The 23,065-nt window shown below is 38.0% G+C and overlaps 1 protein-coding gene across 1 annotated transcript; it reads left to right on the top strand.

Annotated features, from left to right (window-relative positions):
* Positions 1–6,474: 6,474 nt before the first annotated feature.
* Positions 6,475–13,078, top strand: MRPS30 (mitochondrial ribosomal protein S30). The gene is made up of 5 exons (XM_082723245.1): positions 6,475–7,145; positions 8,754–8,899; positions 10,076–10,181; positions 11,263–11,439; positions 12,716–13,078. Exons 1-5 carry the CDS (start codon positions 6,560–6,562, stop codon positions 12,985–12,987), a joined length of 1,287 nt encoding a protein of 428 aa, XP_082579371.1. The 5' UTR covers positions 6,475–6,559; the 3' UTR covers positions 12,988–13,078.
* Positions 13,079–23,065: the final 9,987 nt, after the last annotated feature.

Raw genomic sequence — 23,065 nt, 5'->3', positions numbered from 1 at the left:
TTATATTTATATTTATATAAATTTATATTTATTTATATAAATAAATATTACTTTATACATATTATGAATTTATAAATATAAGTAAATATTTATAAATTAATAAATATTATAAAATTTAAATTATAATTTAACTAATACTATTATTACATTGTTTTTGAGAAGGCCACCGAACCTCTGGAGTGGCTCTGATTTCCCTTTGTAAACATCAACTATATATTATGTAAACAGGCTGAAAAGCTGCAAGTTCTGATCAACAGAATGCCAATAGAAGAAGCCAACCAAGAAGTTTGAGAATCCTGTAATTAGCAGTTTCTTGTAAATCTGAGATGTTATCTACTTGTTAAACTTATCTTGGAAAGTGAAAATCACGACGTATTCTCATTTTAGTTGTTTTTGAAGTTGCAATTTTCAGTTATGAATATCTATGACCAACATACATACCTAATCAAAGCAAGAGTTATACCTCTATCGATAAGTGTACTGCTTACCTACCACTACCAACAGCACCAGCACCAACGCCAACAACAGCAACGGGAAATACGTTATACTTTTCAAGTTCTTAAGAAAAGTACTTTGCAGGTTATTTTTCAACTCACCCTTTTAAGACAGATCATTATAATATGAAAGCTCAGGGCTCTGTGTTAATCATGATTCAAAGTACAGCCCCTAAGGAAAGCACCCCACTTAAATCCCACAAACTTTGGAGCTTTAGCAGTGCCTGGGGTAAAAATTTTGCTGTGGAACCTGATAAATTTTGTGGGTTTTTAAAAATTGATGTAGGAGCCTTAATTTCTGTGGATAATTGTCTGCCACATTATGCTATTGATATAGACTATAGAAGTTGATCCCAGTTACTATTTTTTATTTAGTGAATCATCCCTTGTCATGACCGTGTTTTCTTGTTGTTAGGTAGATTTGCAGGCCACTAAAGCTTGAGTTGTTCACCCACACCCACAATGGAGGATCTATCCTGATTATAATAAAAATTGAAATGCTCTTATTCAATGGGAGCAAGGTTAGATAAGTAATTATTTGCTGTTGCCGTTAACTTTCTCCAGTCATCCGCACAATCTATGTCTTTTTCTTTTTAAGATTTTATTTATTTATTTGAGAGAGAGAGAGAGTGAGAGAGGGAGCACAAGCAGGGGGAGTGGGAGAGGGAAAAGCAGACTTCCTGCCGAGCAGGGGGCTCCATCCCAGGACCCTGGGATCATGGCCTGAGCCGAAGGCAGACGCTTAAAGACTGAGCCACCCAGGTGCTCCAATCTATGTCTTAGGTTTGTCTCTGGTATCATGTCAACACTATTCATAAGAATTCCGCTGTGATCCCCTGTGTTGAATAGCTTAGCAGACTCAGAACTGTTTGACCATTGCTAATGCTGTCCTATTACCCCAGTATTTCTGATAAGATTTTTGAGGCCAAGAGAAAATATTTTGTTTTCCTCTTGTTTCTTATTTCTTGGATAGGAAGAACCATGAAGAACTAGTCAAAATAGCACATAAGCAACTCTGAAATATTCTTTTATACTAAGTAGTTATAGATGACTTTCATACTATTCTAATTTCCTATTATTACTAAATTGTGCATATAGTCTTAGGAAGTTGACTTTCTACCTTTAAAGAATTCCTGAATCGCTTCGGAAAAGTCATTCTAATTTACAAAACCACGGATGTAAACAGCCCAGACTTCATGGACAGAGATCATGGTTTAGTGCTAGTTCTGGAACTTAAGAGCTTGAGCTCTTAATCTCTTACCTCTCATGAAGATCAGTGCTCTGATTTAAAGTATGTTGCTGAGGAAATTAAAACCATTGCCATATATAAAGTATTTGATACTCAGCAAATGTTGTTTGGCATCATTTACATATGTCACCTCATATATCCCTGTAACAAACTTGCCAAGTGGTATAATTAATCTAGACTAAATAAGGAAAGTGAATGTGAAATAACAAAGCCAGATACCAGTTGTTTGTCAGATATATGGTTTGCAATGATTTTCACTCACAACTGCAGCTTGTCTTTTTCATCCTTTAACAGGGCATTTTTGTGGATTTTTTTTCCAAATTTTTATTTAAATTCTAGTTAGTTAACAGACAGCACAAATTGGTTTCAGGAATAGAACTCGTGGTCATCGTTTACATACAATACCCAGTGCTCATTATGAGTGCCTTCCTCACTAAGGGTATTAACAGGGTATTTTGCAAAGCAAAAGTTTTAATTTGATGATGCCCAATTTATTAATTTTCTTTTATGGATCATGCTTTTGGTCAACTCTAACAAGTTGGCCTAGCCCTAGCCTCTCCAGATTTTCTTCTCTTGTTTTTTTCTAATAATTTTATATTTAAATTTAAGTCTTTGGTCCACTTGGAGTTAATTTTTGCAGAAGATGGAATAGATGTGTCAAGGTTTTTTATTTTGTTTCAATTTTGGCCTGTCAATGTCCAATTTCTCCAGCACCATTTGTTGAAAAAGCTAGCTTTCCCATTGATTATGGTCTCCAAAGCCTTGAAATCAAGTAGGCTGATCCTTTATTATTCTTTTTCAAAATTGTTTTAGCTAGAGGGGGCGGATGGCTCTGTTGGTTAAGCTTCTGACTTGGGCTTAAGTCATGATCTCAGGGTCCTGGGATCCTGCCCTACCCTGGGCTCCCTGCTCACCCGGGAGTCTGCTTCTCCCTTTCCCTCAGCTCCTCTTTCCCCTCGTGTTCACACTCTGTCTCTCATAAATGAATAAATCCCTTTAAAAAAATGTTTTAGCTATTCGTTATCTGTGGTGAGCAAGAGTTCTGTGATTTTGCAAAAAATGAAAACAAAAACAAGAAAAACAGAAGAAAAATACTATTCCCTTTGGAACATGATCGTGAGATTTTGGGGGATGACCCATATGAAATATTTAATATAGCACCTGGCGTACGATGTAGACTCTTAGATTCCTTCCTACTGATTTTAAACCAACCATCGAAAATTGTACACATACACACACTCACACACACCTCTCCTCCAGTACTACTTTGTGTCTTCAGTTTTCTCTAAATGTGTTGTATATGCAACCAGGTACAAAATTCGCCATTGGTTTAAAAAAATACACACACACACACACACACACACACATGACGGGAACAGCTCAAAAAGACCCGCCGTCACTCCCATCCTCATCTGCACGGACAAAATATCCTGTTGTCATTTCCTTCCCATGTTCTCAGCTTTAGATATAAGAAGCTCTGGTAAAGGACCACAATCCACCGGGCGGCTTTCATCTCATCCCAATATAACAGAATGTTCTGATGCCCAACCACAATGGGGGGGGACCCAAAAATCTGTGATGATAAACATCACACACCTCATCAGAACCTGTTTCTGAATAAGATACTGGCTACCACTGACCAAACGCAAGTGTTCTTTTTCACGTTAGCCCTCTGGCCCCCTTGCTGTTCCTCCCACTTCCCAGATATACTGTGGCTGTTGCCCTGGCTCAGATTGGTGCCCAGACATCCACATGGTTCTAGACCTTCATCTCCTTCAGATGTTATTGTAAATGTCACCTTCTCAGGGCATCCATCGCTGCCCTGTCTATTGAAATCACTCCACCCCACCCAGAATGATCTGGTCTCCTTCCCTCCTGTATTTTCCTATTGCCTCCTATCACCATCTAACATAAAACACGTATATTTGCTCATTTGATATAATTGATTGGATGATTTTATCCACTAGCAGGTAACCTCCATGAGGGTCATTTTCACTGCTGTACCCTTTGTGCCTAGAACAGTGCTGACATATAGCAGTCACTTGATAAATATTTATTGAGAGAATGAAGTAGAGAGTGTTCAAAAATCATGGCTGAGTGTCATAGCTTTTGACTAGAATACTTAAATCTAAGACCAGCAGCAACTTTAATAGGGATATTAAATCTTTATTATCTCTTTTTTTCTAGGAGAATGTCAAATAAACACATAAAAATACATAAATTCATATTTCACAAATTCTCCTATTTCCTTCCCCAAATCACCTCCCTCTACAACACCCACCCAGAAACAGATGAGAAATCAAAGGAAAAATGCTTCTCTTGTCCATAGGCCTTCTCTTATTTGACTGTTCAGGCCCCAAATTTTGGAGACTTTCTCCTACCCTTACTCAACTGATAATCTGGAACCACTCCCACTATCTTTACTGCTGTTGTCCTTTCTGACCACTATCAGCTCTGAAATATGGAAAATTGTCTTCTAACTGGTTTCCCTGCTTTCAAATTTGGCCCTCCACAATCTTTATTTTCCAATCAGTCATAGTGTTCTGGACTGCATTGTGTCCTAAAATTCATATGTTTGAGCTGTAATCCCCAATGTGACTGTATTTGGAGACAGAGACTTTATGGAAGGTTATTAAGGTCATTAAGGTTAAATGGGGTCATGTGGTTAGGACACTAATCTAATAAGCTTCTCACCTTATAATAAGAGATATGAGTGAGCTCAGACTCTCTTTGCCATGGGAGGACACTGCAAGAAGGCAGCCTTCTTCAAGCCAGGAAGAGCGCTCTCACCAGAGCCCCACCATGCTGGCTCCCAGAGCTCAGACTTCAGCTTTTAGAACCAGGAGAAAATAAATTTCTGTTGTTTCAGCACCCAAACGACCTAATACATGGAATAAGTATTTTGAAACCTAAGTCATACTATGAACTCCTTCGGAGTAGAAACTTCTAACGGTTTTCTACTCCTCTCAGACTATTAAGAGCCTTAACAATCCTAGAAGTTGCCTCTGGGAACCTATAAATTCTGGATTTTTCCTTCCTCATGGCCTTTCCTACTACGCTCCACCTCTACCATTTCCTTCCTATTCTCGAAGCCACCAGGCATGTTCCCATGGCAGGGTCTCTGCACTCGCTGTTCTGCCTGCTGGAATCCTCTTTCTCTAGATATTGACATCAGTCACTCCCTCACTTCCATCAGGCCTTTTCTTTCAGTAGTGTCATCTTTTCCATGAGCACGACTCTGACCACACAATTTAAACTACAAACAAGCCCTCCCTCTGCAGACGGCATTGATGATCCTTACTTGCCCTGTCCTATTTCTTTTCCATAGCATGTACCCACTTTTAATAAATCATATTATTATTTTTTTCATATTGTATTGCACGTTTCCTTCTATTAGAGTATAAGCTTTTGTCTGGCTCACTGAGTATCCTGAGCACTTGGTTCACTCCCTAACCACATAAAATGCATGAAACAATTATTCACTGAATAAAACTAACAGGAAGATAACCTGAGTTTCAGTCCCAATACTGCTCTTACCATGCTGTATGACTCAGCTTTATATTTCTTTCTTTGTAACATAGAAAGAATGCTGACTTTTCTCCACGGTCCTGGCTTGATTCTTTCTCACCAGTATGCTCTTGTGTTCATACTGTACGGTCCTGTCCTATCCTTCACTAAGTATGCTCTTTCCTTTCCCAGGCCCTCCCTCCTTCATTCATAATGTAGATAATCAGCAATTTTTGGACAATTTGAAATTTCAATTTCAATTGAAATAATCAAGAAAGTATAAAAGCAACTTCTGAAAAGAGTGTTCTGGCTTACAGTGTTAAATTAGTCTCTTGTTCTGATTTCTAATCCTAAAATCTAGGCTGGAATGGTATGAGAATACTACAATTATTGAGCTAGGATTTCTGTGATATATTCTCTAAAAATAGATTTATTATTTTTTCACACAAATAAGTGTCACTTCAATTTACGTAACATTGAGCACCCCATTTTTCTCTTTGAAATACTGAATAAGGTTTAAAGATCTTAGCTTTCTTATGCCTTCCTTCTGTAGTATTAGTGTCAAAAGGGTATTTGAGATTCTGCTAGCAACTTCCCCCAGAAGACCTGAGAGCATGACCTGAGCCAAAGGCAGATGCCTAAAGACTGAGCCCCCCAGACGCCCGTTTTTCTTATTATTGTGTTTTTCCCCCCCAGTTAAATCCAACTAAACGTATTGTGAATTAGGGGAAATTATTTATGTATCTAATTAGCATATGGAATTATTTTTCCAAAGATTAGTAGTGGTGACCTATGAGTGATACGTGCATCATTTAACAAATAAGAATGTATTAGTAATAAAACATGTTAGAACGCTATTTTCAATACATTTCAACCCCAGGAACTAAGACAAGAGCTGGGGTGTGCTACACCCAAGTGAAATCAGTAAATTAGAGTAAACTAGAGTTCAACTAGAGGGGCTAGAGGTTCCGGTGCAGAACATTCCTAAATGTTTTTGGGCAAGAGGTCTGCGTCGAGGTCGGAAGAGCAGCCTAGGAGGCAGCAATCGGAATCCCCACTCCTCTCGCCGAGGTCGGCGGAAAAACTAGACACTCAAACCCTGCTTCGGTGTACAGAGCCTCCCGGGCGCTGGAAACTAAGTTGGAGAAGGGATCTGATTGGCTAAAAAATGAATGACGCAACGAATCTCAGGCCCACTCAGCATCGGCCTGCCCAAGCCTGGCTCAAATTCCGCTTCCAATTGGTCCTTACGCACGAGAGCCGCGACCTTTCCTGAAATTAACCCCTGGGTCGGCAACCCCGAGCAAAGATGGCGGCGGCCAGGTGTTGCCGCCTGGCGCTCCGCGGGCCGAGGCTGTCCCTGCACACTGCGGCCCAAGCCGCCGTCACGGGTCCAGAAGTGACCGGCCCCGAGGTCACGGCGGCCCCCGTCGCGCGCTACCCGCCGATTGTGGCCTCCCTGACGGCCAAGAGCAAGGCGGCACGGCAGCGGCGAGTGGAGCGGTGGCAGGCGACGGTGCGCGCGGCCGAGTCGGTGGACGAGAAGCTGCGAATCCTCACCAAGATGCAGTTCATGAAGTACGTGGTTTACCCGCAGACTTTCGCCCTGAACGCCGACCGCTGGTATCAGGACTTCACCAAGACCGCGTTCCTGCCGGGCCTGCCGCCGCCGCCCGCCGAGCCCGCCGAGCCCGCGCCCGCCCTGGACCTGGCGGCCCTGCGCGCCGCCGCGTGTGACTGCCTCCTGCAGGAGCACTTCTACCTGCGGCGCAAGGGGCGCCCTCCGCTCTACCAGGAACGGGAGGCTCTCGCCTCGCCCTTCCTGGATCTGCTGGTGGCCACCCTCGTGGGCCTGCTCGGCGCGCACAACCCCGCCCTGGCCAGCGCCGCCCTCGGTGAGTCTTGGGGCTGCGACGCCGGGCGGGGAAGGAGGGGGACTCTTCGTTTCTTTCTGCGTCGTTCATTCTCCTTCTAGGCCTTCCGCGCCTCGCTGGGTGCCACCAGGTTTAGTAGCGGCCCCTGCACCAAGAATCTGCAGACTGGGTTCCCTCCGGGCCTGCGCCGCCGCTTACTAGCCGGACCGCCTCCCACGGCTCCAGTCTTTGGTTCCGCGCTGTGCGGGTCCGGTCAGTCGGAACCGGAGAGCAGTCAGTGTTGGGCAGAAGGGGCTCTCGGAGGGCGGGGCGCACCTGAACTTGGATTTTGGCCCTTCCACCAAAAAGCTCCATGACTGTATGTCATTTCATGAACCTCTTTTAGGTGAAAGCGGTTTTTCTCATTCTTAAAGATGACAGTGACGGAAATAGTACTTTCTCGTAGAAGCGTGACATTAAAAGTGATACAGATTTAAATACGTAACAGTGACTCGAGGCTTCTTAGGTACCGAGGCCCCTCCCAAATTTTTATAGATGCCGAGCGATTTAATCCTCACAGTAACCGTTTATAGTAGGTAGGGCGTTTATATTGTTTTATCAGTGGGAGAACCAACCTGAGGTGCAGAAAGGTAAAATGACCCTGGTCAGAGAGCCTGTCGGTGGTGGGTAGGAGTTCAGGATTCAAACCTAGCCATTCCCAGGAACCCGTCGGCAGCTTCTATTAACTGCTCAGTGGACACGTGAAAAATTAATGGACGGTTTTAAAAATCAGTGTTTTTCAAGACGGGATCCGGAGAGAGACAAACCATAAGAGACTCTTAATCTCACAAAACAAACTGAGGGCTGCTGGGGGGAGGGGCAGTTGGTACAGGGGGGTGGGGTTATGCACATTGGGGAGGGTATGTGCTATGGTGAGTGCTGTGAAGTGTGTAAACCTGGCGATTCACAGACCTGTACCCCTGGGGCAAATAATACATTATATGTTAAAAATAATAACTAATAAAAAAATGTAAAAATCAGTGTTTCTGAGGCATTCATTACTTTATATATACTGCCTGGTAGGTGTCTTAATAAATATTTATTGAATTAATCTACAGTTATTATAACTGTAGATGTGTGCTCAACTGAGTCCTGTAGTGTGTGTGCATGTTACTTCTGTCTCAGTTGGGAAGGAAGTGGTCTTCAGAGAAGTCTCCTGGATTTTGACTGCTCCTGTTGGCTTAAGAAAACTTGACTTTGTTAAGATCCAGATGACTCTTCTCTAAACTGGAGGTGATGACAGCTATACATACCTTTGACGGTTATTGTGAAAACTGATTTAGTAATTCTGAGCCCTATTAAAAACTTTTTTATTTCTGCTGAGTAATGTTCCTGTTACATTTATTCTTAACTGTTACAGTGTTTAGTGTATGATGTATGGCACAAGTAGACAATAAATGTTTGAGTTTAATATTTAAGTCAGTCATTTAACTTAAATCATCATGTAACCCGGACTCTATCTTACATCAAGGAGTAATTTTTGATAATTTTTAATTTGCACAATTGTTCTTAAGTTCTGTATTGCTGATATTCTAATAATAACCAAATTTATCTAAATGATTAAATAAAATTTTGAATATCTTTTGATAGATTGTAAATGCCCGGTTCACTTTTACTGGTTGCGAGGTGAAGAAATTATTTCTAGGGGTCATCGGAAAGGTCGAGTTGATGCTTTGCGATACCAAATAAATGATAAACCGCACAACCAGATTCGAATATCCAAACAACTCCCAGAGGTAAGGATTTATTGCACATATATCAGCTGACATCTGATGAGGAAATGTCATAGGCAGCCTAGGTAATGGGCTTAAGAAAGTAAAAAGTCTTGGGTGGATCCCTTTTGAATTTCTTGCGCATACTTCTCATCCCAAATTCTTTTTCAGCTTTTTAACCTGTTAGGTATGTATAGTCCTCAAAGGTCAGGTAATCATTTTTAAGCAGGATTAAGGCATCAAGTTTTTAGGACCATGCATATCTTTTCTTTTTCTTACTCAAAAAATATTGGGCACTTGGGTGGCTCAGTCAGTTAAGCATCTGTCTTCAGCTTAGGTCATGATGCCACAGTCGGTCCTGGGATCAAGCCCATGGGGCTTCCTGCTCAGTGGGGAGCCTGCTTCTCCCTCTCCCTCTCCCTTTGCCTCTCCCACCCTCCCACGCAGCTTGTGCTCTCTCTCAAATAAATAGTAAAATCTTTAAAAATATATATAAACAATTGGTAATAGTTATGGTTGTGATTTATCATAGACTACAGTACCTAATCATAAATCAAGGCATTTTTATAATTGTGAGCTCGTCACAATTCTTTCAGAGAAAATAACTATAATTTGAGTGCTGTATACAGACACATGCACATGTTTTCTCCAAAGGTAAATATCTGACAGTAAATACAGACAGTAAATATCTGAGGCTTTGGGGGTCCATAAATCTGTGTTGCAGCTCTTCATCTTAGTTCTTAAATAATGTAACAGCAGTTGTGTCCCATACATAAATGAATGTGCCTGACTGTGTTGCAATTAAACTTTATTTGTACAATCAAGTGGCTGGCTGGATTTGGCCCATCAGTAGATGGTAGTGTTACCAAATCATTTCGTAAAAAAACATCTCATTTTAAGACTTTTAAGTGTGTTAAGAACGTGAGTTGGGATGCCTGGGTGGCTCAGTTGCTTAAGGGTATGCCTTTGGCTCAAGTTATGATCCTAGGGTCCTAGGATTGAGTCCCACATTGGGCTCCTTGTTCAGCAGGGAGCCTGTTTCTCCCTCTGCCTGCTATTCTCCCTGCTTGTGCTCTCACTCTCTCTGACAAATAAATAAAATCTTTGAAAAAAAAACAAAAAACAAAGAATGTGAGTAAAATATGTACATTAGTACTGGTGTTGTTGTGAATTCATTTATGACTTTTCATTTTCTTGAAGTTTGTGCCCCTGGATTATTCTGTACCTGTCGACATCCCTGTTATAACTTGTAAGCCAGACAAACTTCCATTATTCAGACGACAGTATGAAAATACCATATTTATTGGTAAGTTTTTCTTTTGAAATATTTTGCCATCAATGTATCCAAAGGATCCTGTGCATATTTAAATAATTAATTTTTGATGACCAAAGCTCAGATAGTTTACAAGCAGTGCAATTTATAAACTGAGGTGGTTGTAACATGTTTGAAAATTGGGAGAAAAATATTCTTTTAGCTCACCATTTAAAAATCTTAACTTGTTTCTACTAAACTAGCAGCATTTAACTTTAAAAAATAGTTTTAGTTATATGTATTAAGCTTTGTTGATTTATTGTGTAGAAAAAGTAATTTTTCCTTTTTCACAAGTAAACCAGTGCAGAGCCAGATTTGAGGCAGTGATTGGCTTTTCTGTAAAAGTCTTCTGTTTGTGCCACACACTGTGGTAACCATTAGGAATATAAAAATTAATAAGGCCTGATGTTTGGCCTTGAGTAGCTTATACTTTTGCTTTTGGTCTGTTAATTCCTAGCTAACTTAAAGATTTTAAGAAACCAGCCTTTTATTGTCCTCCAGGTGTATTTTATCAGTGCTTTCTGTGTCGCTGTGCTCTTATAGTGTAAATTGTGGGAACTTTTGGTTGAAAAGATTTACTTTACTACTAAAGTCAGGAATATGAGCATTTCATGAAATATTGTCTCTCATTTTCCTTACTTGGAAATACAGTATAAATTTTTTTTTTTTAATTAGGAACAAGGTATGTAATTATTACATTAAAATGAAAAAGGAGACTTTAATGAAATGTTTGTATCGTTTGTAGAATAAGACAAGGAAAATGCCATAGCTCCCAATGATGAATAAAAGGTTTGAAAAAACTACATAATAGGGAATTTTAAGAAAACTTTACATAGCATTCTTTTGACTTATCCTGTATCATCATAGTGGACTTGATGATGGCAGGTTTACTTTCACACGGAGTTTAACTTCATTATAATCAGTGAAATAAATAACAACCTTCCCACTTGTGTATTTCGAATACTGATTACAGGACGTGTAGAGGAGAAAGGTGGGTTTGAAGCAGGACTAAGGACATGTGCTCCAGATGTTCACATGCAGATTTCATCTGAAATGTTTTTATTTTACTCTTCAGGCTCAAAGACAGCAGATCCATACTGTTATGGTCACACACAGTTTCATCTGTTACCTGACAAACTGAAAAGGGAAAGGCTTTTGAAACGGAACTGCGCCGATCAGATAGAAGTTGTTTTTAGAGCTAATGCTATCGCAAGCCTCTTTGCTTGGACTGGAGCACAAGCTATGTATCAAGGTAAAACTAATTTTATGGCATTGTTCTTGGAAGGCATGCGTGACATTTTAAGAATTTAGTGGTTTCTTTGGGTTAAGTGTAGGTTGAATCTTAACATTTTGAAAACTTGCAGTGACACAAAACACAGTTGTTTTAAAATTTACGATTAGAAATTTTACATTTGCAGTTGGCAGGTGGTGTTTAAATAATTATTTTGATCTTTTAATTATTAATTATTTTGATCACTTTTGTGTGTGAATGAATTTTTTTCTGTTGGTCTCAAGCGGGTGAAAGACTAGCCAGCTATCCCAACTCTGTAGATGCTCGCAGCTTTCTGAAGCTGGAAAAGGAAATGCTTTGATGGGTTAAATTTTCTTTAAAGGCTGTATCTAGGATATGGATTAGAAGATTGTTTATTAGACATTCAGTAAATAGTGAATTCTTTCTAGTAACCAAGCAGTGTTAGCCTTGGAGATGTAATGTTGAATGAGGAAGGGGATCCTGCTGTCTTGGAGCTTACAGTGAGAAGAGTAAGAGATAATAAACACGTCGTGTTTTTAGCTAGTGGAAATAGCACAGAGGAAATACACTACATAAGGGATAGAATGACTTACTATGTGCGGTTATAAATGAGATATTGGGCCGAATTTATTTAAATGGAGAAACTTGGGGTGGACATTTGAATGAAGACCAGACCTCTAGGAACAGCCTTTAAGTGTTTAAAGAAAATAAAGAAAGGGAGGGGGAGAATAATGGAGGATGAGATTAAAGAAAACCAGAGGCCAAAGCTCAGAGGACTTTGAGAGCCCATTGTGAGGCATTTAGATTTTATTACAAAACCTGAAGTAATGAACTGTAAGTAACCAGATTGATCCTATATGAGTTCTCAGGAGGAATTTAATATAGATTTAATTGTTTTCTAGGCTTACCCTTTTTTGCCGTGTGTGTGTATGGAGAGATTTTATATATATATATAAATATGAGCCTAGAAAACAATTATCTGCATTGATAGAACTTGCTGCCTTTTTTTTTAGATGAAGTGAGTTAAGCTGTTGAAGAGCAAAGTTGTTGAGAATATGTCTTGAGTTTGGGGATATCATAAGGGAGGAAATAATGTTTCATGCAGAAATAGAATACAGGATTAGAATGGAGAAGATGAGGAAAACTTGGAGATCTTAAGGAATTTGTAGGTAAGATATTTAGGTTTTAGGGGATATTTAGTACCCTCACTGTGTAAGTGTTTCGTTGCGGTAAAATGTATTCTATGTATAAATGTCAGTATAACTCTTTTCTGTAGGGTTTTGGAGTGAAGCAGATGTTACTCGGCCGTTTGTCTCTCAGGGCGTGATCACAGATGGAAGATACTTCTCCTTTTTCTGCTATCAGTTAAATACTTTGGCACTGACTGCACAAGCTGATCAAAATAACCCTCGTAAAAATATATGTTGGGGGACACAAAGTACGCCTCTTTATGAAACAATTGAAGATAATAATGTGAAAGGTTTTAATGATGATGTTCTACTCCAGATAGTTCGCTTTCTACTGAACAGACCAAAAGAGGACAAATGACAGCTGTTGGAAAACTAAGAAGAAATAACTGATTCAGGACTTTGGGAATACTTCAGTTTCACTGAAGGGAAAATAAATGGAATTTCAATAACGAGACTGGTCAAATGCATTGTTTTGAGACAGATATTTCTTATGTTAACCTGTGATTTCCACCTCTTACTCTTCTCAAACTACACACTGAAAGACTTAATTTTAAATAGAGTATGTTGATTTTAAGGTAATTTTATTCATAATGACCAATTGGTGAGATCAGTTGAGCTATCCGCAATATTTGGTATTAGTTGCTTGTGACTTTGAAAGGAATGGAAGGACAGTAATTCAAAGTTTGAGAATAAGTAGACATGTTATATTTTTCTTTTTTGTTTTTAATTTTTTCATTGATAAATGATACAGTTTCAGAGTCCTGCTCGAACTGCTCTAAAACTGTTCTATCCTTGATGGAACAATATTTTGCAAGTATAGGAAACCAAGGCCCAGAGAAGTTAAGTGACTTTTCCACAATTTCACAGATGATTAATAATATAACTGATGAATTAAATGCAACTTATGTTCTTAGCACTCAGAGGTAACGTTAACAAGTACAGGACTGTTGTTTAGTGTCCGCACCTAACTCATGGCATAGGGTACTCAATAAATATTTGACCCGGGGGCACCGGGCTGGCTCAATCAGTAGAGTGTGCGACTCCTAATCTCAGGATCATAAGCTCAAAGCCCATGTTAGGTGTAGAGATTACTTAAAATCTTTAAAAAAAATAAAAATAAAAAAAGGCAATGTTAACATACTTCCATTCATGTTTTGCTCTATCCCAAAGATGAGGAAACAGGTTCACTATGTCTCAAAATCAGTTGCCAGTTGGTAAAATTGTTAAATCTTGTTGAGAATTTAAGATTCCTTCAAACCATTTTTAATGAGAAAAAAGAATTACCTTTGTATAATCATACTAACTCTTTATTTTATATAACCTTCTGTTGTGCATATTTAAAACACTCCATTAGGTACTATAGTCATATGACAGATAATCTTTGTTCTTCTTTCCTTCCTTCCCTCCTGACCTCCCTCTCTTACTCTCTGTCTTTCAAGACAGAGGCCACAGTTACATTGATCGATCCTTAGCTAGAATCCTAGGGATTATTGCCCTAGATGATTGCCAAACTGAAGGAATAGCATCTGAAAGATGTTGTTCAGTTCAGCCAAAGTCTTGCTTTGCAAGACACTGTACTGTGTTCCATTTTTAGCACATTATTTTCAGTTTACCCAGAAAGCCGTGTCCTTTCATACCACCATTTGTTTATTTACGCAGTTTCCAAAGCTTAGAATACTGTTCTTTACCTTTGGTCCTGTCTGTTCAATCCGTGTATTGCTTCCGCATTCATCCTTGATGGAAAAAGGCAGATGTACAGAGAACCACCACCAAGCTCCAAGTACTTGGTATTTCTCTTAAAGTCAGCTTTCACTTTCTAACTCTTTGCATCTTGGGCAATTTGAGTTCCCATCCTTTATTTCTGCTCCCAGAGTTCAAGGATTAAATGCATATGAAAGTGCTTTTAAAATTCTATATAATGGGGCGCCTGGGTGGTTCAGTGGGTTAAGCCGCTGCCTTCGGCTCAGGTCATGATCTCAGGTTCCTGGGATTGAGTCCCGCATCGGGCTCTCTGCTCAGCAGGGAGCCTGCTTCCCTCTCTCTCTCTCTGCCTGCCTCTCCATCTACTTGCGATTTCTCTCTGTCAAATAAATAAATAAATAAAATCTTTAAAAAAAAAAATTCTATATAATGAAAATATTTGGGATTCAGTTGAAATACCATTGCTTTCCTGAAGCTGATTATATTTCATTCATGTTTAATTGTCCCATCCTTTGAACACTTAAGCCTCTAGTAGCACCTGTTTCATTCTCTTGTAATAATTTTCCTCATTCCAAATGGAGAACACATCCCACATATGTACATACATACATATCATAATACAGGCCAGGACCTCACGTAGCGCTTAGTAAATTCTAGAGCATGGTCTAGATGGTTTACGTATATTAGCTCATTTAATCATCAGAAACATCCCAGGAGCTAGGTACGATTTCCCTTCTGCAGATGAATTAACAGGGCACAGAAAACCCAACAACTTCCTGAAGATCATATAGCTAGAGTGCAGCAGGGTTGAAATTTGAGCCCTGGTGATCTGACTCCAGAACTTTCTTACAACCACTCTGGTGTATATTCTTTAACAGTACACTGTAGATATCAGTGTTACAGAAGTACAACAGTTACATAAATCTAGATACAGGATGGGTTCATTCTGAACAGTATGAATCCTGAAAATGTGTCTTGGCACAAGTGGCATTTGAATTGGTTCCTGATTGGTGGCTTTTTCCAGCAGGAGGATAGTAAGTGGGTGGAACTGTGAGTGAAGGTGGAAAGCTGCAGGATGTGCTTGGGAAATAGGCAGTAACTTCATTTACGCAAGTTGCATGTGGCCTAAAAGCAGTTGGGGAAAGCAAAAATTACTTACCAAGAAACAAAAATCTAACTGGGCTCACACTTATACATAACACTGAGCGTTAGGAGACAGTGTAGCCCTGTCAGACTTCCAGAGGAAATTTACAATGAGAAATCTAGGACCAGCCAAGATAATTCGCAATGTAGAACAATTGAAGAAAAAAAGTCAGAACCCAAGTCACAAGTTTATGAAAGTATACTGTGATTGATTAGCAAATGATAATAGGAGGAACCAATGAATGGAGCTATAAAATTGAGCACACAAAGTCATACCAGGCAAAATTAAGCATGAAGCCAAGTTAGCAGTATTAATTACAAGCAGTTGAGGGCAAAACCAAATTCCAGTGTTAAAAGATCATTAATATGTTGTAGATTGTTATCAGTATGCGGAATGTTGATGTAAATCTTAAGTTGGAGTAACTAAAAATAAGGAATAATTAGTAAAATTGACTTAAGAAATTTTGGTACCTTAGAAAAAAGTTTTAAAAATGGGATAGAACTTGTGTATAAAATCATTGATTAGACTACAGAAAGTCTCAGGAGTTTATTTTTTCTAAGACTTTATTTGTCAGAGAGAGAGAGCACAAGCAGGGAGAGTGGCAGGCAGAGGGAAAAGCAGGCTTCCTGCTGAGCAAGGAGCCCACTGCAGGACTCAGACCCAGGACCCTGGGATCATAACCTGAGCTGAAGGTAGATGCTTAACCTACTGAGCCACCTAGGCATCCCTTCAGGAAATGCTTAAAAGTCAGAATTATATGAACACTCTCCATATCACAGTACATCTAAAAGTTGTTAACATAGTTTTTAATCAGAAACATGTAATCATTTGAAAATAAAAGTGTCTTTCTAAATAACTATAGAGTTGCTATTAGTTTTCCTGGACAGAATATTCAGTGTATAATCAAACATTCCCAGAGCTATATCACAATCTAAGAATGACAGCTATCTTCTTGCCTTTTCATTTTTAGTCACATATATTTTTATATAATCTAGACATTTCCTCTGCTTGACAAATTGATTTTTTTGGACCAGGAAAACATTTTATTAATGTAAAAATAAAACTTAAGCTAGACTAAAATGTAATAAATTGCATGTAAAGCTGGTAGGTTATAGGCAGAGTTATTCGAAACACATTTACTCTTAGGGATACATGAAGATGCTGCAGGACATGACCACTAAATAAACATGATTGATCTTCCCTCTGCAGCTGTCAACTGACTTTGCTTTAACACCCTGAGAAAAATTGTATTTCTATTAAACATATGGAGTAGAATATAAAAAGCCCCATATTTTTTAAGAAATAAAACATGAAGTTCAAAGAAACTTTCACTAATCTCAAAACTCTGGTGCTGGGGAATGGTCAGCGATCCCTTTATCTACAGATGAAAGATTACTCGAAATTTTGCTGTGAAAGGTAGGAAAAGGCAAGAGGGTCAACGCTCAGAGAGGAAGACCCTTTGCTCTTCTTTGCTCTGCCTTTATTTGTGCTTCCGGATGATTTTAAGTCTTGATCACTCTGTTTCTCAAGCAAGGGATATGTGGCAAGGGGTCTTAGAGAAAATAGAAGAGTCTGGTTACGGGAGAGATACGCTGATCAACATGTTCTACCAATCCTAAACAGCTTTAGGGACAATGGATACATGTCTTAGATCACAGGGCAGCTGTTCCGGCTGAGAAAGCTTGAGGGAAGGCAAACTCCCCACCGCATTCCTACCACATAGTGGTCCCTCAGGCCTCTGCATTCCAAGGCCTAAGCCCCTCTCTGAAACCTTCCAAGCGCCCAGTGGCCTTGGGGTTACGTTTTAGCAAGCCAGGTACTATGGATGATTTCATATTCTACATTAACCCCAACGCTCTGGAATGGCTTCAGATCTTCGGCTCTTTAGTCTTAGATCTGAAACTCATTTGCCAGTTTACTGAATGGCAAATTTATAATGCCATGTGTTTATATAAAATAAGAAAAATCAGCATTTGTCAGAGAGCTAAAAAGAATAAGGAAAATTAGAACAAAAAGTGTAAATGTAGAAGTTGATGACATGGAAGAGAAAACAGAATTGACAAATAGATACAGTAACTGGTTCTATATTGTAGCCTCTCCTGCTTAAAGAAAAGATAACATTCTGGCAAATCTAATCAAGAGGGAAAAGAAAACACTTAAAATTGGAAAAGGTGATGTAATATACATGGTGGAGACTCTGGATAAGAAAATACTACATACAGGAAATTTGGACATTTTCCCCTGAGAAATATAAATATGAGTAAATCAAGTAAAGATAGAAAACTTAAACTGTCCATGGAAGAAACAAAACGTTTCCGAGAAACTCCATGCAAGAGAAACTCCAAAGCAACCAAAGTTTACCCATGGATTCTTGAAAATTTCCGGGAAACCTAAATTTTGGGATGATACTCAGTTTGTTTTATTAAATGCTCATTTTTCCAGTTAAAAAAAAAATCACTAAGGATGTGTAAGTTAAGTGCACATTTCAGTATAAATGCTGAAATCCCAAATAAAATGCTTATGTACCAAATTCAACAGTTATTAAAAGAATCCATCCTAATAAGGTAGGTTTAATCGTGGAAATTTGGTAATGGATGGATATTATGTTAGGAAATAGGCTATTAGAAGACATTAGTGGTTCAAAGGAGAAAAGTAAGGCTTTTGGTAAAACTCTTACTCTTGTTTAAAAAAGGAAAGAAACATAGGTAAGTATTAGTAGAAAGATATATATATATATATATATTTTTTTTTTTAGAAAGATATTTTAATGAGAGCCTTATATTAGTTGACTTCGGACTTATGTTTAACCGTGAAACAAGTGTTACTCCCACGGAAGTCAAGTGAGACTGCCAGCTTTGACCTTTGTGTATTTTGTTTGCTGATCCAGTCCAAGTGCTGGAATCAGAGAAGTAGGTACGCACTGACTCATTTGGCGTGGCTGACCACTCCTTCATTCTTCATGTAGTGTTACAGTCTCTCCTGTTGCCTTCGATGAAAAATACACTGGGTTTTCCTCCTTTCTCATTGACCATTCTTTCACCTTCCCCCTTGCTGTTCTTCCTCTAATCTTCATTCAAATATTGGTATACCTCCAGGTTTTGTCTAGGCTCCATCTTTTCTTTATCCACAGTCTTTCCCTAAATAACCTTATCAAGTCCCATGGATTTAACCATATTTATAAACACATTCAGAATTATAATTTGATTTCAATTTTGTTTCATATCTGAACTGTATATATCACCATTGTAACTGACCAAGTTTGAGTGATTATATTACTGGGAATTTTTTTTCCCCCTAATTTTAAAATTTTCTAAATTCCTGGAAAATACATATTATTTTTACAATCAGAAAAAAATTATTTCGGGGTGCCTGGGTGGCTCAGTGGGTAAGAAAAGAAAAAAATTATTTCATTTTAATTGAAATTAGTTGTTTTTCTTAAATGGACTCTAATATGTCAAATTCCTCTCCATCATAACCTCATTGTGGAATTGGATTTGAAAAAATATTTCTTGATTATATTAATTGCTAGAAAAAAATGTTTATTCAACAAGATTCACATAAGTTTCATCACACAAGTATTTTAACTCATTTTATGTTGTTGGCCCCTGGACACTGATACTAAATAGGAAGGCTTTAGATTTTTTCACGAGATATCTTAATAGACAACTTAATTACTATGTATTTTGCATTTTATATTAAATTCTAGCCCATTTTGGATAATGCTTGAACTAAATTAAATATGAGGTAAGGTTAATTCACATAAAATGTTAGATACAATAATTTTTAAAATTTATTCATTTATTACTACAGAAATTGGAAGAATGGTTTTGGGCAGAGGCAGGAGAAAGTATAAAAAGCAAAATAAATGGGGAAAAAAATCACTAGAGAATTTTGAAAAAAGAAATAAAACAGGTCCACAGGTGTACAGCATCAATATGGCCAATATTTAATAGGAATAGGTTGAATTTGTCATAAAAAGGCCTTAGTTGTACAAAGTTCAATATGAGAAGTATAAAACCAACAATAGCAATTAAAAAAAAAACTGGGGAAAAGTAATTAATTCCACAAAGAATGAGAATGTTTAAGTAATTTTATGCCAAATATATAGCCACGGTTACTGTCTTGGAATAATAAGTGCATTGTAGACTAAAATTTGGCAATAGTTACTATCTAAGTAAGCTTATCTCTGCACTAAATGTAGCTTATGTGAAAGATAACTTTAAGAGTACTTTCAGCCTGCTTTAAATTAACGCTTCTGTAAGCCATTCTTTTTAGTACCAATAAATTTCCATTTCTCAATCACATTTGTTAGTTCTTCTCTGTGTAAAAATTACTGAATTCTGTCTCAGCTCGATTGCATTTTTTGTTCATTGTCATCCTACAGAATTCTGCATGTCACTTTGTAAAATTGTTAATAGTTTTTGACACTTGAAGCTGGCTTCTAAAACTTGTATAATAGTTTATATGTAAGTCTGAGGCTTAATGTATAGGTTATGATTTTGACTTTCTTTATTTTTAAAAGAAAGTTGTATTTATAGTAATTTGACTTGTTCCTAAAATTATGGAAAGGACCTGCCATTGGATTTAAAATGTAATATTCTCTAGAAATTCATTGAATTGATGGGAATTCCAAGTTTGATAAATGCAAATGGGATCGCCTTGGGTTTTGTTTTTGTTTTTGTTTGTTTTACCTCTTTAGTTTTGGGACAAAATAAATGAAGTTTTACTGTAGTGCTCTCTTGGTAACATATATACTTAATCGGCAAAAGCCAATAATACATCAGCCAGTTTAGAAAAATTCTGAAGAAAGAAGAAACTAATCATCTTTATTTTTGAATTAAGTAACTGTGTAAATGATTATAAACTTGGTGCTTTCATATTTTAATTCAAAATACACCCTCAGAATGTTGTTATGATAATAGTGTGTGATATAAAGATGCAAATTTAGCATTTTTTAGGTGTGAGATATATATATATATATATATATATATATAAAATGAGGATCATTATACTAATTTTTGCTATGGCCTTACGGCTTTTTTCATATTGTAGAGGTATTTCAAAATGCAGCAATATAGTACCCCAAGTAGCTTTATACATTTACTAGCTGTGCTTTCTTATTATTTTAATTCCAGTTTTGAATTACTAAAAACAGTCCTCATCTTGGGAAAATGAAAGCTTGCATGATACTTAGCCACTTGGGAAATATTTCTTTGGGTGTTCAGTCCATGTAAAACTTTGCTTTTATTTGTAAACTAACAATATTTATGTTATAAGCACTTTATTAGGATTTTCTGAAGTCTTTCAAGAAGTATTGTCTCTCAGTCATGAGTAATAAAGAAGGTGGCCAGGATTTAAAGCTGAAATAGGCAGCAGTGACAGTTTTACTTAGCAACTGAGCTTTGTTTATGCTATTTATCTTTGCCCCACCCAGTGTGGGTTTTTTGTTTTAATTATCAACAATAAAAGAGAAAGGGCTTATAAAACATCCAGATTTCAGATTCTTTTGAAAAATTAGATCTGATAGCTCCAGGTTCCCATTCTATGCCAGATCTATGTACACTCTGCACATTATCATTAGACAGGAGCTGGAAATTATCTACTCTGGGTCCCTTGAGATGGGACATACTCTGCAGGGTGTCACAGCACCCCCCACCGCCTTATTTCTTCTCTTTACTTGGTCAACATCATTGGGCATACCTCTAATTTCCGTTACATGTTTTGTCCCTGAGGCATTGAGTTGATGGCGCCTGAGGTCCATATTGCTATTAAGAACTCACATTATTGGTGGCAAAAGTCAACCTTTACAATTATATTTTAGGCTTTAGAAATCTTCGTTTTTTAACAACAAATGTAATAGTGATGATAAATTCAGAGAAATTCAGTTTCATTTGAGATAAACAAAACCTGGTCTTTGAGTTGAAGGATGATATGTAGTTACTCAGCAAAATATATGAACTTCTGTTCCCTTCCTCTTCTGCTAAATGAATGGCAGAGTGAATCTGGATTTGTTTTGACAGTTAGCACGAAGTTGGGAGAAATTTTGCCCATTTTCATAGAATCAAAATTGGCAACCAAAGAATATTCAGATACTACTCTTAGTATTTATTTTCCTTTTTTAACCTAAATTGGGTTGTCTCCAGTGTTGACCTCCCCTGTCGTAGACAAATAGTTAGGATGCACTTTACAGAATTGAGCACTAAGAGAAGGTGCCCAAATGGTAATTCAAACACAGACTGGCTAGAAAACTGTGAGGTAACCCATTAAAAAAGAAAAAAACCCAAACTTCCACTTCTACTTCCAGAAATGATGGACTAGATTATTCTGATCTTTCTGACTAAATATAACACCCTCTTGAGGCATTAGAGAGCTAACAAGGTAGTAGATCATTGTCAAGCTGGTATCTGGAAGAAAATGGAAAGCCTTCAGAAAGATGAGCCTGGTATTGAGAATACATTTGCTCTGGAGAGGGGGAATTATTAATCTAGAAGAGGAAGCTAAGAGGAGGATTAACATTTTAATAGGTTTCTGAGACCAGAGGATAAAAGTTAGAGTATGGACCTCTAAATTTGAGACTGGTAGAATTCTTTGGTATGAAACCTGAAGCACTACATCCTAGCAGTAATGGTAGGGTGAGCCAGAAAGAAGTAAGCCTTTCATGCAGAATATAGTTTACAATGGAGTCATCTAGACATCTCAGAAATGTCTGAAATTTGAAAGTGGATTGATATGACCTGTGATTTCTAATGTCCCTAGGAATCTGGAAGATGCAAATCTGGAGAAAGAGAACATTTTCTTAGGCCTCAAATTATTTTTAGAAATAATTTTTCAAATTTCAAATTAATAGTATCTGCATATAATAACTGGACACAGGAGAAGAAAGACAACAGGAATGAAAACCAGCAGAAACAGTAGACAATAGAAATAGACCCAAAGTGGCATCAAATATTTGGATAGTGAGATAGACTTTAAAATTAATATGGCTACTATGTTCAAGGAGATAAAAGATTGAAAATTTTAGCAGAGAACTGGAAATTATAAAAAGAAGTTACTGAAGACTTGAAAAAGCATCAAATATTGGAGAACTGAAAAAAAAATAAAATTAAGAACTCAAAGCACTGTATTAGTCATCCAGTCTACGTAATTAATTGCAGACTTAGCTTCTTAAAACAGCACACATTTATTGCTTTACAGTTTCTGTGGGTGAGGAGTCCAGGCATGGCTTACCCGGGCCTGCTTCAGAGCCTTTCACAAGGCCACAATCAAGGTCTTGGCCAGGGGTAGGGTCTCATCTCAAGGCTCAGTAGGGAGAAATCTGCTTTAAATGTATATAGTCTCTAGCAGATTGTTGAATTGAGGGCTTCAGTTCTTTCCTGGCCATTAGAAGAAGGCATCCTTCAGATTTTTGCCATTTGGGCCTCTCCATTAGAGTAGCCTATAACATGGCAACTTGCCAGAGAGAACCTACAGAGAGAGTCTGCTAACAAAACTATTGATCAAAAGCCAAGTCATTATGTCCAGTCCATAAACAGGGAGAGGGGACTACACAAAGTCATGAATAGAAGGAGGTATGAATCATTGGGGACCATCT

Source organism: Mustela nivalis (genome assembly GCF_964662115.1).
Source record: "Mustela nivalis genome assembly, chromosome: 3".
NCBI lineage: Eukaryota > Metazoa > Chordata > Mammalia > Carnivora > Mustelidae > Mustela > Mustela nivalis.
The sequence above is the reverse complement of the archived record's forward strand: the minus strand, read 5'-3'. Positions and strand labels throughout refer to the sequence as shown.